The 12066-nt window shown below is 36.8% G+C and overlaps 2 protein-coding genes across 2 annotated transcripts; one reads left to right on the forward strand and one right to left on the reverse strand.

The window, feature by feature from the left end:
- The first annotated feature begins 1142 nt into the window (after positions 1-1142).
- Positions 1143-8530, forward strand: LOC107839575. The gene is made up of 5 exons (XM_016683119.2): positions 1143-1872; positions 4050-4167; positions 5396-5748; positions 6192-6290; positions 6784-8530. Exons 1-5 carry the CDS (start codon positions 1226-1228, stop codon positions 8081-8083), a joined length of 2517 nt encoding a protein of 838 aa, XP_016538605.1. The 5' UTR covers positions 1143-1225; the 3' UTR covers positions 8084-8530.
- An 822-nt stretch (positions 8531-9352) lies between these two features.
- Positions 9353-10405, reverse strand: LOC107879337 (receptor-like protein EIX2). The gene has a single exon (XM_016726392.1). It carries the CDS (start codon positions 10403-10405, stop codon positions 9353-9355), a length of 1053 nt encoding a protein of 350 aa, XP_016581878.1.
- Positions 10406-12066: the final 1661 nt, after the last annotated feature.

Below are 12066 nucleotides of genomic sequence, written 5' to 3' on the forward strand. Positions count from 1 at the left end.
ATTTTTAGGACAATTTTAAGCCGCAATTAGTAATTTCTTAAAAGTAAAGTATTTTTCGTGAAAAACTATTAGTATATTTTTTTTGAAAGTATTTTTGGGGGAAAACTATGTTTTTCTGAAAAATAGTTTGTATTATTTCTCAAAATTACTTATTTTCTCTTAAAAGTTTGGCCATACACCCTGTTCTTTTAAGGTAGAAAAAAAAGGCTTAGCTATATGCTACTCCTATAATAATGAAAACCGAATAATCTAATAGCAAACCGAATAATTTAATAGCAAGATAAAATAAACATAATGATAAATTATCTTGTTTTTAAATTGAACAAGTAAAGATGTACGAAAAATTAGGGGTGTGTAAAAATCGAATTGATTGATAAACCGAATCAATAAAAATGTTATTGAGTTAATGATTTTTTATTAGTTTTTTAAAAAAATTTATTGGGTACACGATTTAGTTTCGACTTTAGCTTATTGAGTTATCGGTTAAACCGATAACCCAATAAGTATACACTAAATTATTGTTTTATCCCTATTTATGTTATATATATAAATCTCTCTCTATATATAGATATGTGTGTGTGTGTATATATATATATATATTATATGTACTACTTATTCACAATTCAGTAATTCACAAAGTATTAACCTATTTAGGGCATTTAAGGCACAATATAAAGCTTGACTATTATCGTATTGAAAAGTTTGAAGCATTTATAGCTTCCAACAATTAGGATTTAATTTTCTTCTAACTAACATTCAATTCAAGTTTGAAAATTCTTGTAAACTATAATGCATTGCATAAGATTTTGACGATAACTAAGATTTTTTTTTTTTATGTTAGTTGTTACTATTTCAATTTTATATGTATTTTCTTATTGATTAAACCGAAAATCGAACCGTCAAGGATCAAAAATCGATAAATCAAAATCAATAAGATAATATCTTATTGGCTGGTTATTGGTTTTACATATTTAAAAATAAAAAACTGATAAATCAAATTAATAACACATAAAATCAAACCGAATCAATCGATGCATACGCCTATGAAAAACAAACATAAATTTTGCAAAAAGACTTTTTAAAAAAAAAAGAAAAAAAAAGAAACAAACATTGTGTTCACTTACAAGGGTTTATGGTTTAATTAATGTCAGTGAGGGTTTAAGGCAATTCTTCTTCTTCTTCCTTCTTTTTTTTTTCCCCTTCTCCAAATTCAAAACTACATTCAATGGCTCTTTCTTTTCTTCTCCTCAAACGCTTATCATCTTCCTTTAAACCAAAACCCCATCTTTTCACCCTTTCATTAATCAAAACGAAAACTTTCTCTTCTTTTTCACCTTCAGATTCCACAACAAACGGCACTACTACACCCTCTAAACCTTCTTCTTTATCAGCTCGTATGAGCTTCGTATTCGATCAAATAGACGCCATTGAGAAAGAACGGGCCGAAAAGGACGAAACCCTTCAACGTATTCGGGCCTGGCGTGAATCCAAGAAGGCAAACCAAGCCCAAGCCCAAACCCAAGCCCCGAATCAGGACCAAGAACCGGATGATTCAAGATCGGTTTTTTCTGAGGTGGGGTTATCGGAAATGGAGATGGAATCGAAAAAGAATGATGGGTTTGATGGGGGTGGGTTGATGAGTAAGAAGGTGGAATTGGTGCATCCGTGGCCTGAGTGGATTGAGTTAATGGAGAGGTTGGTTCAGCATAATTACTTTGATCATAAGAGAAAAGATGAGGATAAAATGATTGAGGATTTGGGGTTTAGTTTACCTGACGTTGCTGAAGATGAGGGGTTTGATTTTACTAGGGATTGGAAGACCGTTCAGACCGCCATTCTCAATTTTGGCAAAGATCGTTTTGATATATTAAGGTTTGTTTTTTTCGCGTAAAGAATGTGTTTTTAGTCCTTTGTTGTTGCCATTTTGCTTGCAGGGATTGAACTTTTGGCAATTAGATGAGTTCAATGGAGCTGCATTGTACTTATTGCTAAAGTACTTGACTGACCAATAGTGGTCAAGCTTAGAAATGATGGTGTTCATTTCTATACTTAATCTTAACTTTACCTTAGGTAGCTAGGTTAGCAACTGAATTGACTGAGGTTTTCTTGCTTTTATTACATGCTGGAGGTTTAGGCAGTCACCAAGTGATCCCTCAGTAAGTTTTCACTGTTCTTTTTAAAGCATTACTACTGTAATTAACTAAAGTAGATTGTTTTGATAATTGTAAAAAAGGAAGCCTCGGCATTTTATTTGATTACCATCTCCTGTTTTCTTCCCCGTCCTGCGGTTGAACTTGGCAGGTATTGAGGTGAGGTTCCTCTGAACTAGGGCTCTATGCTCTAGCTATTTGCTAAGGATAATTAAAGAGTGCCACGACATTCAGTCAGTTGAAGTGTGAGGATTATTTTGATTCTCTTTGAGGCTATTTCAGGCCTTCACATTAATTGGAGAAAGTGTTATTTTCCCAATTAATGAAGTGGCTAGGATTCAACAGCTAGTTGGAATTTTGGGTGGAGAGATAGGTAAGATTCCAACCGTTTACTTAGGAATGCCTCTGGGTGCAAAAAGTAAATCAAGAGATGTATGGAATGACGTCATAGAAAGATGTGAAAAAAGACTGACTAGATGGAAAGCACAATACTTGTCTCGGGGTGGCAGATTGGTCCTAATCAACTCTGTACTGGATGCCTTACCTACCTACTTGATGTCATTATTTCTTCTTCCCGTTAATGTGGAGAAAAAAATTGATGCTCTTAGGAGGAATTTCTTTTGGCGAGGAGGAAAAAGGTTATCATTTAGTCAAATGAGACACGTTAATTCTGGTAAGAAAGACGGAGGGCTGGGTATCAGATATGTGAGAAAGCGGAACAAAAGTCTCTTGATGAAATGGCTTTGGAGACTACCCAAGGAAGAGCAATCTTTATGGGGCGTTGTGATTCAAGCTAAGTATGAAAAGGAAGGTTTTTGGAGGACAAAAGAAGTAAACACCGCATATGGCACAGGCTTGTGGAAGTGAATCAGGAACTTGTGGCATGTATTCCTTGAAAGAACTAGTTTCAATGTGAAAGATGGCAAGAGGATCTTGTTTTGGAAAGATAAGTGGCTAGGGAATGGAAGTCTTAAGCAACTGTTCCCTGACACTTATATTTTAAATCAGCAACAGAATTCTACTTTGCATGATGTGTGGTCAAATCAAGGCTGGAACTTGACCTATAGAAGATTGATGCAAGACTAGGAGATGGAAAGATTGACCAACTTCTATTGCACACTAGACCAATGCAAGGGTCTACAGGAAGGAGAAGATACCCTAAGATGAAAATGCCACAGCAAGGGCATTTTTACCGTAAAGACATGAATCAGATGAGGTCTCAGATCAGTTTTTCGCCTTGGAAGCTTAGCTGGAAAGTAAAAATTCCATATAAAGTAGCTATTTTCACTTGGTTGGTCGTGAAGAAAGTTGTTTAAACTCAGGAGAACTTAATGAAGAAGGGCAGACCTATGTGCTCAAGATGCCTTTTTGTGAACATAATGCAGAGACAATTAATCATCTGTTTCTTCACTGTGAAGTGGTCAGCCAGCTTTGGAATCTTTTTACCAGCTTCAGAGGCGTAAGGTGGACGATGCTGGGAAGAACAGGGGAGGCACTAACTAGCTGGAATTCTGAGGTTGATGGTAGCACTAACAAAGACAGATGGAGAATTGTCCTGACAGTAATATGGTGGACCATTTGGAAAGAGAGAAACTCTAGGTGTTTTGAAGGCAACGACAGCTCTCTTCAAAAGTTAAAGATGAGCTGCATTATAAGTTTTTGCTATTGGTGCAGCTCGGAGTATATAGATGACCTAGTTTCTATAGTAGACTTCCTAGGATCCTTGTAAGATGAGATAGGATTTAGTGTTAGTCTATTGTTTTACACTTTTGGATGTAGATTCAATGATGTAGTTTTGGCTTCCAGCTTTTTCGCTGATGATTTATATACAGTCTGTTACCATTGTCAAAAAAAAAAAAAAAAAAACTCTTGATGCATAGGGTGATTAATTAATTTCAGGTCATTGTCGAGACAGGATCTTCAAATTTTGGTTGGTTATGGATGCCCTAGTGCAGACAAGAAGGTGGTTTTTTCTGCCAAGTTATTGAGGAAACATGTCCATCTGGACGAAGGAGATGTAAGTTTGGATTCTTTGTTGGAAATGTGTATTGCATGCCTTATAGAATTACCGTTATCGATTCATTATGAAATATGGTTTCTCATTCCCATTTCTTGTATTTACTTCTTGTTTGGGCTCAATTTATTTTCTTGATAAATGTGAAGTCTTGACGAAATTTTGCCATGTGATGGAGGAAGTTCAGAGCTCTTGTCATTTTGTGCATTTTCTGTAAGGCATTGTCTACTGTAATGTTCTCGTTCTCAAAAATGCTCTAAGATATCCTGTTCGTAACTTTGCTTTCAGAAAGTGATAAACTTTAAACTTGGCAGCAAAAGATTTGATATAGAATGTTACTTCTATAATTCTTAGAAAGTAGCTGGCTCTAGTTGCCACACTTAATACTATCTAAGCAACCTATGGAGTGGTAATATGCATGAAAAAAGTATACATGTTAAGGACATAATTTAGTTAACAGTAGTCTTCATTTTTTAGGTGGTTCATGCTATTTAAATGGTATTGTAGATTGTAGGCATAATCTTGAATTTGAGTCTCATTGTCGTCCTCCATCAGTTGTTCCTTCTTGGTTTATGTAATTGAATATACTCACACGCAAGAGGATGTTTTGTTCAAAAGTAAATAACTTTACTTATATGGGGATATTCTGTGTAGAAGCAATATACAAAAAGGTAGAGCGCCTACATGAAAAATGGCTCTGTAAGAAACACCCGGTCTTCTGGACAATAGGAACCTCATTGTGCACCACAATGAAACTAAAAACAAGAGGTTATTCCTCAAATGTGCAAAGTCATTTTGTGGTCCACCAAGGCTCTCTTGTAACTAAATAAAGTTGCTCATTTTGTAGCAGATTAAACTTTTATATGAGGCGGTTACTCAATTCAACAAAGTATCAGCTTAAGATCTGTAAAAAAATCAAGTTCTTCACTTGACTCACATATAAATATGGTTTCTGCTTAGTTGAATTGTTGTTTATGGTTGTCTTGGACTTGGAGTGCTTGAAATTGCATCTTTTATACATCTGAAGATAACCGCCTTATTAGACATATCATAACATGGCATGAAAGTGTAAGGAAGCTTTAAGGAGTCTTAAAGTGACGTGAACATTGTTCTGTTTTATGGTGAATATTCATTATGATGAATCCACGATTTATTGAGTATATTTTGGATCTGGACATTCACTATCTGTATTACTCGATGACCAATCCAAGTTATTGCATGGATGTATCAGGTTTGCAGTTCTTGCAATTTGAGGAGTTCTTGTGAAAGGGCATATTTACTTACCAACAAGGAGGATGAAGCAAGGACGATAGATATTATGCGTGTCCTCCTGACTTATGGTTTTGATGCAATTAATGGATCAGTTGTTAATGAGAGCCTGATGAAGAAGAAATCTGTAAAGACTGTTGTTCGTAAATTGCTTCACGAAGTAGTGAAGTTGAGTGCTGTTCCAATAGATCCAAATCTTCCGCCTCCAGTTTTTAAAAAACCACCTCCAAAGGTGAAGCAGCCACCTCCCCCTCCTAGAAAACGAGTAGGACGTGACGACATTGAGATGAAAAAGGGAGATTGGCTTTGTCCAAAGTAGGTTTCATTTCTTTTCTTCTGCTTTAAGTCTGCTATCATCCTTCTATGGAAATCAAAAGGGTTTTCCAATGTTATAAATTTGTATTTCCTGATCCATCTTAAAACTTTAGTTGGACATCGTCTATGCTGTACAAATTCCACTGTTTAAAAGCAGTTCCAAGTCCATCTTTAAGGCATTGTATGGCATGATGTGCTTTGCTTGGTCAATTGTGTTTTTCATAGGATGGCCGTGAAAGGTCTGCTGTGACGACTTAATATTCCCAGCACAAGCAATGCAAGATTGCAAGGTTTCACCTTGAATAGGGTGAATTGCATAGTTGTCTATTCTTAGTTCACTCTTGGCCCTTATATCTGTTGATCCTGTATTTAGGTTGTTATGAACTTACAGGATCGACCGAGAAATTAAATTGAACATTGCTAACGACAAGTTGCACTGTCAGGTGTGACTTCATGAATTTCGCGAAGAATACCATATGCTTACAATGTGATGCCAACCGGCCAAAGAGACAGCTGCTTCCAGGAGAGTGGGAATGTCCCCAGTATGTCCTCTACTTACCTTTTCTTATCAAGTCTTTTCTATTCTTCTGCTGACATGTATATATTATTGATTCTGAAGCAATATATTTAATTAGCCAGGAATGGTGTTTATTTTTGCTGTATTTATTTAAGCGCTGGAATAATAGATTCCTAGGCTTGAATCTAGTAGCAGTGGCAAGTTCAACAAGTTCATCTAGACGAGGAGGACAATTAAGAACCAACTTTCTGTCTTCTCTTCATTGTCAAATCACTATTCTTTGCGCTGCCTGGAATAAGCTGCAAATTCTGTTTATGATTGCATGAATGTTTTGTTAAACTTGTACACCGTTTATGTGCTCGTTTAAATTGGCGTATTTCCATTTTTGTTAATGTTCAGAAAAATTTTGAAATGCTTTTTTTTTTTTGAAGCTTTCACTGTCTGATATATTTCTTATAAATTGGTTTACCTTTTTGTGACAATGACAAAAACAGTCATTTCCTTTCGTGAATTGGCAGGTGTAATTTCTTGAATTATAGGAGAAATGTGGTATGTTTTCATTGTGAATGCAAGCGCCCAGCTGATGGCTATATGGTTGCTCAACAGCAGGAGAGGCAACAAGGACCCAGGACACAGATGGATAAAATATCTCGGCGCCAAGATGTTTCTAATGCATGGAATTTTGATTTTGATGATGATGAATCAGATGGTGCGGACGTTGCTGCCTTCGAGAATGCAGATTCTCAGAAACTGGATGAAGGTTTCCCCCTAGATAGGCAACCGCAAAGGAATACTTCTAGGAGCAATGAAGATGGCTTCTACAAGAGCAGTAGGCTTCCAAGAGGTTACGAAACTGAATACCCCGCACCTGGGAAACCAGGGGTAGGATTTAATGATTTTGACGATGAAGAAGATGATGTTGACAGCTATGAGGTAGACAGTAATGGAGCAAGCAGAAGTTCTAGAATAGATTACTCAGATATTGAGGTCAATTCTGAATCTGACGATGATGATAGTGTTGATGACACTTTGCTTGCTGGTAGAAGGAATAGTTCCCTCGCAAGTGATGCACATTTTAGACCGAGGCATCAGAAAGGGGCTTTTCGTGATTCTGAGGATGTTGAAGTGGATTTTGACACAGATGATGAACTTCCAATTGAAACTAATATGAAATCTAGCCATGTTTCTTATTCTAAACCAAGATCTAGGAACAAAGGTGCCACAAGTTTTAACTCAGATGACGATTATGGCCTCAGCTCCGACTCCGATAATAGGGATGTCCGGAGTCAGCAGAATATAGGGAATAAATGGGGATCAAGAAGGGATTTTGGAAGGAGAAGCAGTGCCTACAGTGAAGATGAGCCCTTCTCTGACTTAGAGAGCAACAATGGTAGGTCATTTCACAAAAATAAGCAAAGAGGTGGTAAGACAGGTCAAAGGGATTTTGGAAGGAGAAGCAGCTCCTACAGTGAAGATGAGCCCTTCTCCGACTTGGAGAGCAACAGTGGTAGGTCATTTCACAAAAATAAGCAAAGAGGTGGTAAGGCAGGTCAAAGTGGCAGAAGAGACTCATACGAAGGCCGTGGTGATAGGATAAGAGACAAAAGAACCTCTTTTAAGGATAACATGAAAAGAACTCCCAGAGACTCACGTGGAAGCAGTAGCAGAAGCCAAGATAACAGATATGATGATTATAGAAGCCGTGGACGTGAAGAATCTTATAAACAGCTACGAGGAAGAAATAGTAATTATGGTGATCGATCAGATAGTTACTTAGATGATGAAAGACATAGGAGGCCTAGAATAAACGTACGATAAGTCTCGACATTCAGCTTATCATTTCAAGAGTTGATTTGCTGCAGGAATTGGACTGTGGGTTTCCTGAGTGAGTAAATGGATTAACGAAGGGCTTTCTTGAAGTTGGAAACAGCATGCCAACTTCTGAATAGCTATCACCACGTCAACTTGAGAGCCGGGAAGCTTCTTACACTAAGAGATGAGCTACAAGGAAAAATATTTCAGTGACTGAGTATATACAAGCTAATTTACAAAGTTGATTGGCGAAAGCTTCATACAAATAAGCAACTGGGAAGAAGTAGTGATTCCCAGGTGATGACTTCCTTGTAGAGCAACCCTAGGCTTGACCTGCAAAGGTGCTATATCTTTAATCTTCTTTGAAGTGTTTCATTTAGTTCAGATGATGATAACATCCACGTGTTGTACCTATAAACATTTTTCTATAAACAATAATTTGCTAACTGTTTATATTGGTCCGGTTGTTCGCATGCAGAAGTATCCAACAGAATTACATTTGATTGATGCAATTCTCAGCTTATCTGGTTGTTTTAGCCTATCACTAAAAGAAGGGCATAGAGATATTTTTCTTTTTTCTTGAACAGTATTGGTTAGTTTGTTTACTAAAATGTAAAAACATCACATCATTCAGCTACTTTAACCGAGTGAAATTATTACTGAAACCTATGCTTCTGGAGTCATTATTCAATAATTGCTTAATAGATGGTAATAGTAATTAAAATTTTCAAACAAAGTTAAGAAAAGCAGGGTAGCTGCGCAATTTAGAATGAATCTCTTATTTATTGACTTTTAGTTGTACCTTAGTTATAGGCAAAGTATATGGCTTTCATTTGAGTTGCTAAATCAAGCCACTGCATTATAAGAGTTGCATTTTTCTGCTACCTGGTTAACCATTGTTGATGGTATTTTTGTGTCAAAATGAAAGTGAGGGCAAATTATCTCATTACAAATAATTCAGAAGCAAGACTTTGCATTGATAGATTTACACACGACATTGACATATCTTCACTACAACAAAGCTTTAGAGACAATGCAAACACCAAAAAAAACAAAAAAGAAGAGAAAATGCACACTATAGAAATCAATTCCTTCTGATGCTGAAAGTCCTTTTCAAGCAAGTCATGCAACCCAAACAGCACCTGATAATTCTTTCTCCAACTTCCTCCAAGAAACGCAAGCAGCAGTATTCCCACTTCCTTATCATCACGCTACTAAATGTTGCCAAAAACGCTACAACAAATCCCACTCCCGCACCCACGAAGAAAAATCGCCTTATTTCATGCTCATCATCATCATCTTCAGTTTCCTCTCCGTTTCTTTTCTCTTGGCTGGAGAGCAATCTGTCATCAATGGTTTCCCACAAAGTCCAGGATTACCTCTGAAACATGAAGGATCAGTAAAGGTTCCAAATTGGTTTGTTGATGGGATTGGGCCATGAAGGTTGTTATGTGACAAGTTAAGATAGCTCAATGAAGTGATGGATGTCATGCTCAATGGGATAGAACCTGACAGATGGTTAGATGAAAGGTCCAGTGTCTCCAATTTCTGCATGCTCCCTATGTCCTCTGGAATTCTTCCTGATAATTGGTTCCAAGATAAATTCAGAGTGCCCAATGCTGAGAGATTCGTAATTTCTTTTGGGATTTCACCATGAAGATTGTTGCTGGAAAGATCAATAAGGTTCACTTGATCCAAGGTAAAGGTGTATTTCTTCTTTGTTCCTTTCTCAACCAACTCCATCTTGGATGTAAAAACATAACTGAAATAGTAGTAATTGGGATTCCACTTGTAAAATTTCACGGACTTTAGACCTCTCAAGCTTCCTAAGCAGGAAGGAATAGAACCTGTCAAGTTGTTATGTGAAAGATCGAGGATATGGAGGTTAGAAAGTTGGCAGAGTTGTGTTGGAGCGTTTCCATCAATCATATTACCAGTCATTCTAACCATTTGCAAAGATAAGAGACTTTCTCCAAACCACTCGGGTATGGTGCCGTTGATATTGTTGTCTCCAATATCAAGTGCAAGCAAGCCATTGCAATTCCTAAACGATCTAGGAAGTTCTCCGGAAAGGTTATTGCGACTGAGTCTCAACCAAAAAAGTGAGGGTGGTGAACATATTGAAGGAGGAATACTACCTGAAAGATCATTCCCATACAAATCTATGACTTGAAGTTGTTGCAAATCATACCACCAATCAGGAATGTTTCCAGACAAATGATTGTCTGAAAGGTCCAATCTCAATAGCTGCTTCGCTTTTGTTATTGAATTTGGTAGAGATCCTGTAAAAGCATTTCCAGCAAGATCTAACACTTGAATTTTTGTCATCACATGACCAAAGTCTAAGGGTATAGATCCTGAAAACAAGTTGTTAGCAAGATTCAAATGTGTCACATTTGGCCAGAGAGGTAACAAACCATGGAAGCGATTGGAGCTTAAGTCCACCACAACATTATTTTGGTAACGCTGATTGGGTATGATGGAAAACTTACTAAACTCGGAAGATCTCCATCAATCTGATTATCTGATAGATCAAGGACTTGCAATTGTGAGCACATCGTCCAAAGCCAAGGAGGTATAGGATCTGAAATAGAGTCATTGGCAAGAATAACAATCTCAAGTTGCTTTTGAGTTTCCAGCCATGCCGGGAACTTGGGGCCCAAAAAGTAAGGCTAAATGGAGGAACCCATTCATCGCTCAAGTTGATGGCAAAGCTTCGTTCACAAGATATCGCCAACAGTTTCAGTTGATGGAGCTTTGCAAAAGTGATTTTGTGAAAGATTGCTGTGTTCACTTACCTCAACGAATGAGATAAGTCTTCTTCAACATTGAATTATTTGATTTTTTTTCCCACAACAAAATTTTAAAATCTAAACTAAACAAAGGGTAGTACTATGGTGTTTAAGAAGGTTTGATTACTACATAAAAAAATTTCCAAACAAGATTATAACAGTTTAATTGATATACTACATGGCTGAGTAAAGTAGTTTAACCTATGATAGCAGGCTAATTTTAAGGTTTAACAAGTATTATTCAACATAGATCTAAATATTAATTTCTTTCACAAAAAACAGTAGTACTCGTTTTCAATCACCAATAAATACAAGATCTCTCTTTGTTCCCAAACAGAAGATTCTTTTCTGGAGGAAACTAACAAGCAGTGGCGGAGCTACGTTTGCTCCAAGGGGTTCATTCAACCCCCTTCAAAGAAAAATTTATACTGTTTTTATATGGTTAAAAATAGTTTTTATGCATATATAGTAGATGTTGAACCCCCTTATATTAGTTCGTATATTTACTTTTGAACCCCCTTTATGAGGAATGAGCAATCCATAATCAATGGCTTCCCACAAAGTTTTGGATTACCCTCGAAATCTGAAGGATCAGTGAAGGTTCCGAATTGGTTTGTTGATGGGCTAGGGCCATGAAGGTTGTTATATGACAAGTTAAGATGTCTCAATGAGGTGATGCTCAATGGTATAGAACCTGAGAGATGGTTAGCCCTCTCTCAGGTTCTTATGGCTTCTTAGAGCATGCTATTGGTCATTTCTATAGTCATATCACTTGTCTGGTTTTCCCATTAAGCACATTGTGACAATGTACCAACAAGCTGAATTTTGTGAGTTTGTGTACTTCAGTCTCCATCAAAATTAATTTATCTTTATTTGAATGCTATAGCAAAAATTGTCTCAAATGTCATGGATATTAAAAAATTATTAGCAATATCTTTTATCTACGGGCCGCAAGGCATGGTCAGTGGTTGGGAGGTGGATCATCTATGTGAGACATCTGAGATCAGATCGTATTTAATCTTTATCTATCGTTTAATTATGAGCTCGTGAATGAATTTGTTTGGTGCGATTTGTATATCTTCAATGTAATTTATGTTATTGCAAAATGACCAGTTGAGCACGTACCACATCGTGCTCTCACCACATAGACAAATTAACAGAAAAATAATAAGTTATTTTAGGAATTTCTATAGGCAC

This window comes from Capsicum annuum, chromosome 8, assembly GCF_002878395.1.
Source record: "Capsicum annuum cultivar UCD-10X-F1 chromosome 8, UCD10Xv1.1, whole genome shotgun sequence".
In the NCBI taxonomy this organism is placed as follows: domain Eukaryota; kingdom Viridiplantae; phylum Streptophyta; class Magnoliopsida; order Solanales; family Solanaceae; genus Capsicum; species Capsicum annuum.

What these genes read in the sequence shown, in the direction of transcription:
- LOC107839575 (XM_016683119.2), top strand. Translation starts at nt 1,226, where the DNA reads ATGGCTCTTTCTTTTCTTCTCCTCAAACGCTTATCATCTTCCTTTAAA. An exon ending in GATCGTTTTGATATATTAAG is followed by an intron (nt 1,873 to 4,049) that starts GTTTGTTTTTTT and finishes AATTAATTTCAG; the next exon opens with GTCATTGTCGAGACAGGATC. An exon ending in TCCATCTGGACGAAGGAGAT is followed by an intron (nt 4,168 to 5,395) that starts GTAAGTTTGGAT and finishes TGGATGTATCAG; the next exon opens with GTTTGCAGTTCTTGCAATTT.
- LOC107879337 (XM_016726392.1), bottom strand. Translation starts at nt 10,405, where the DNA reads ATGACAAAAATTCAAGTGTTAGATCTTGCTGGAAATGCTTTTACAGGA.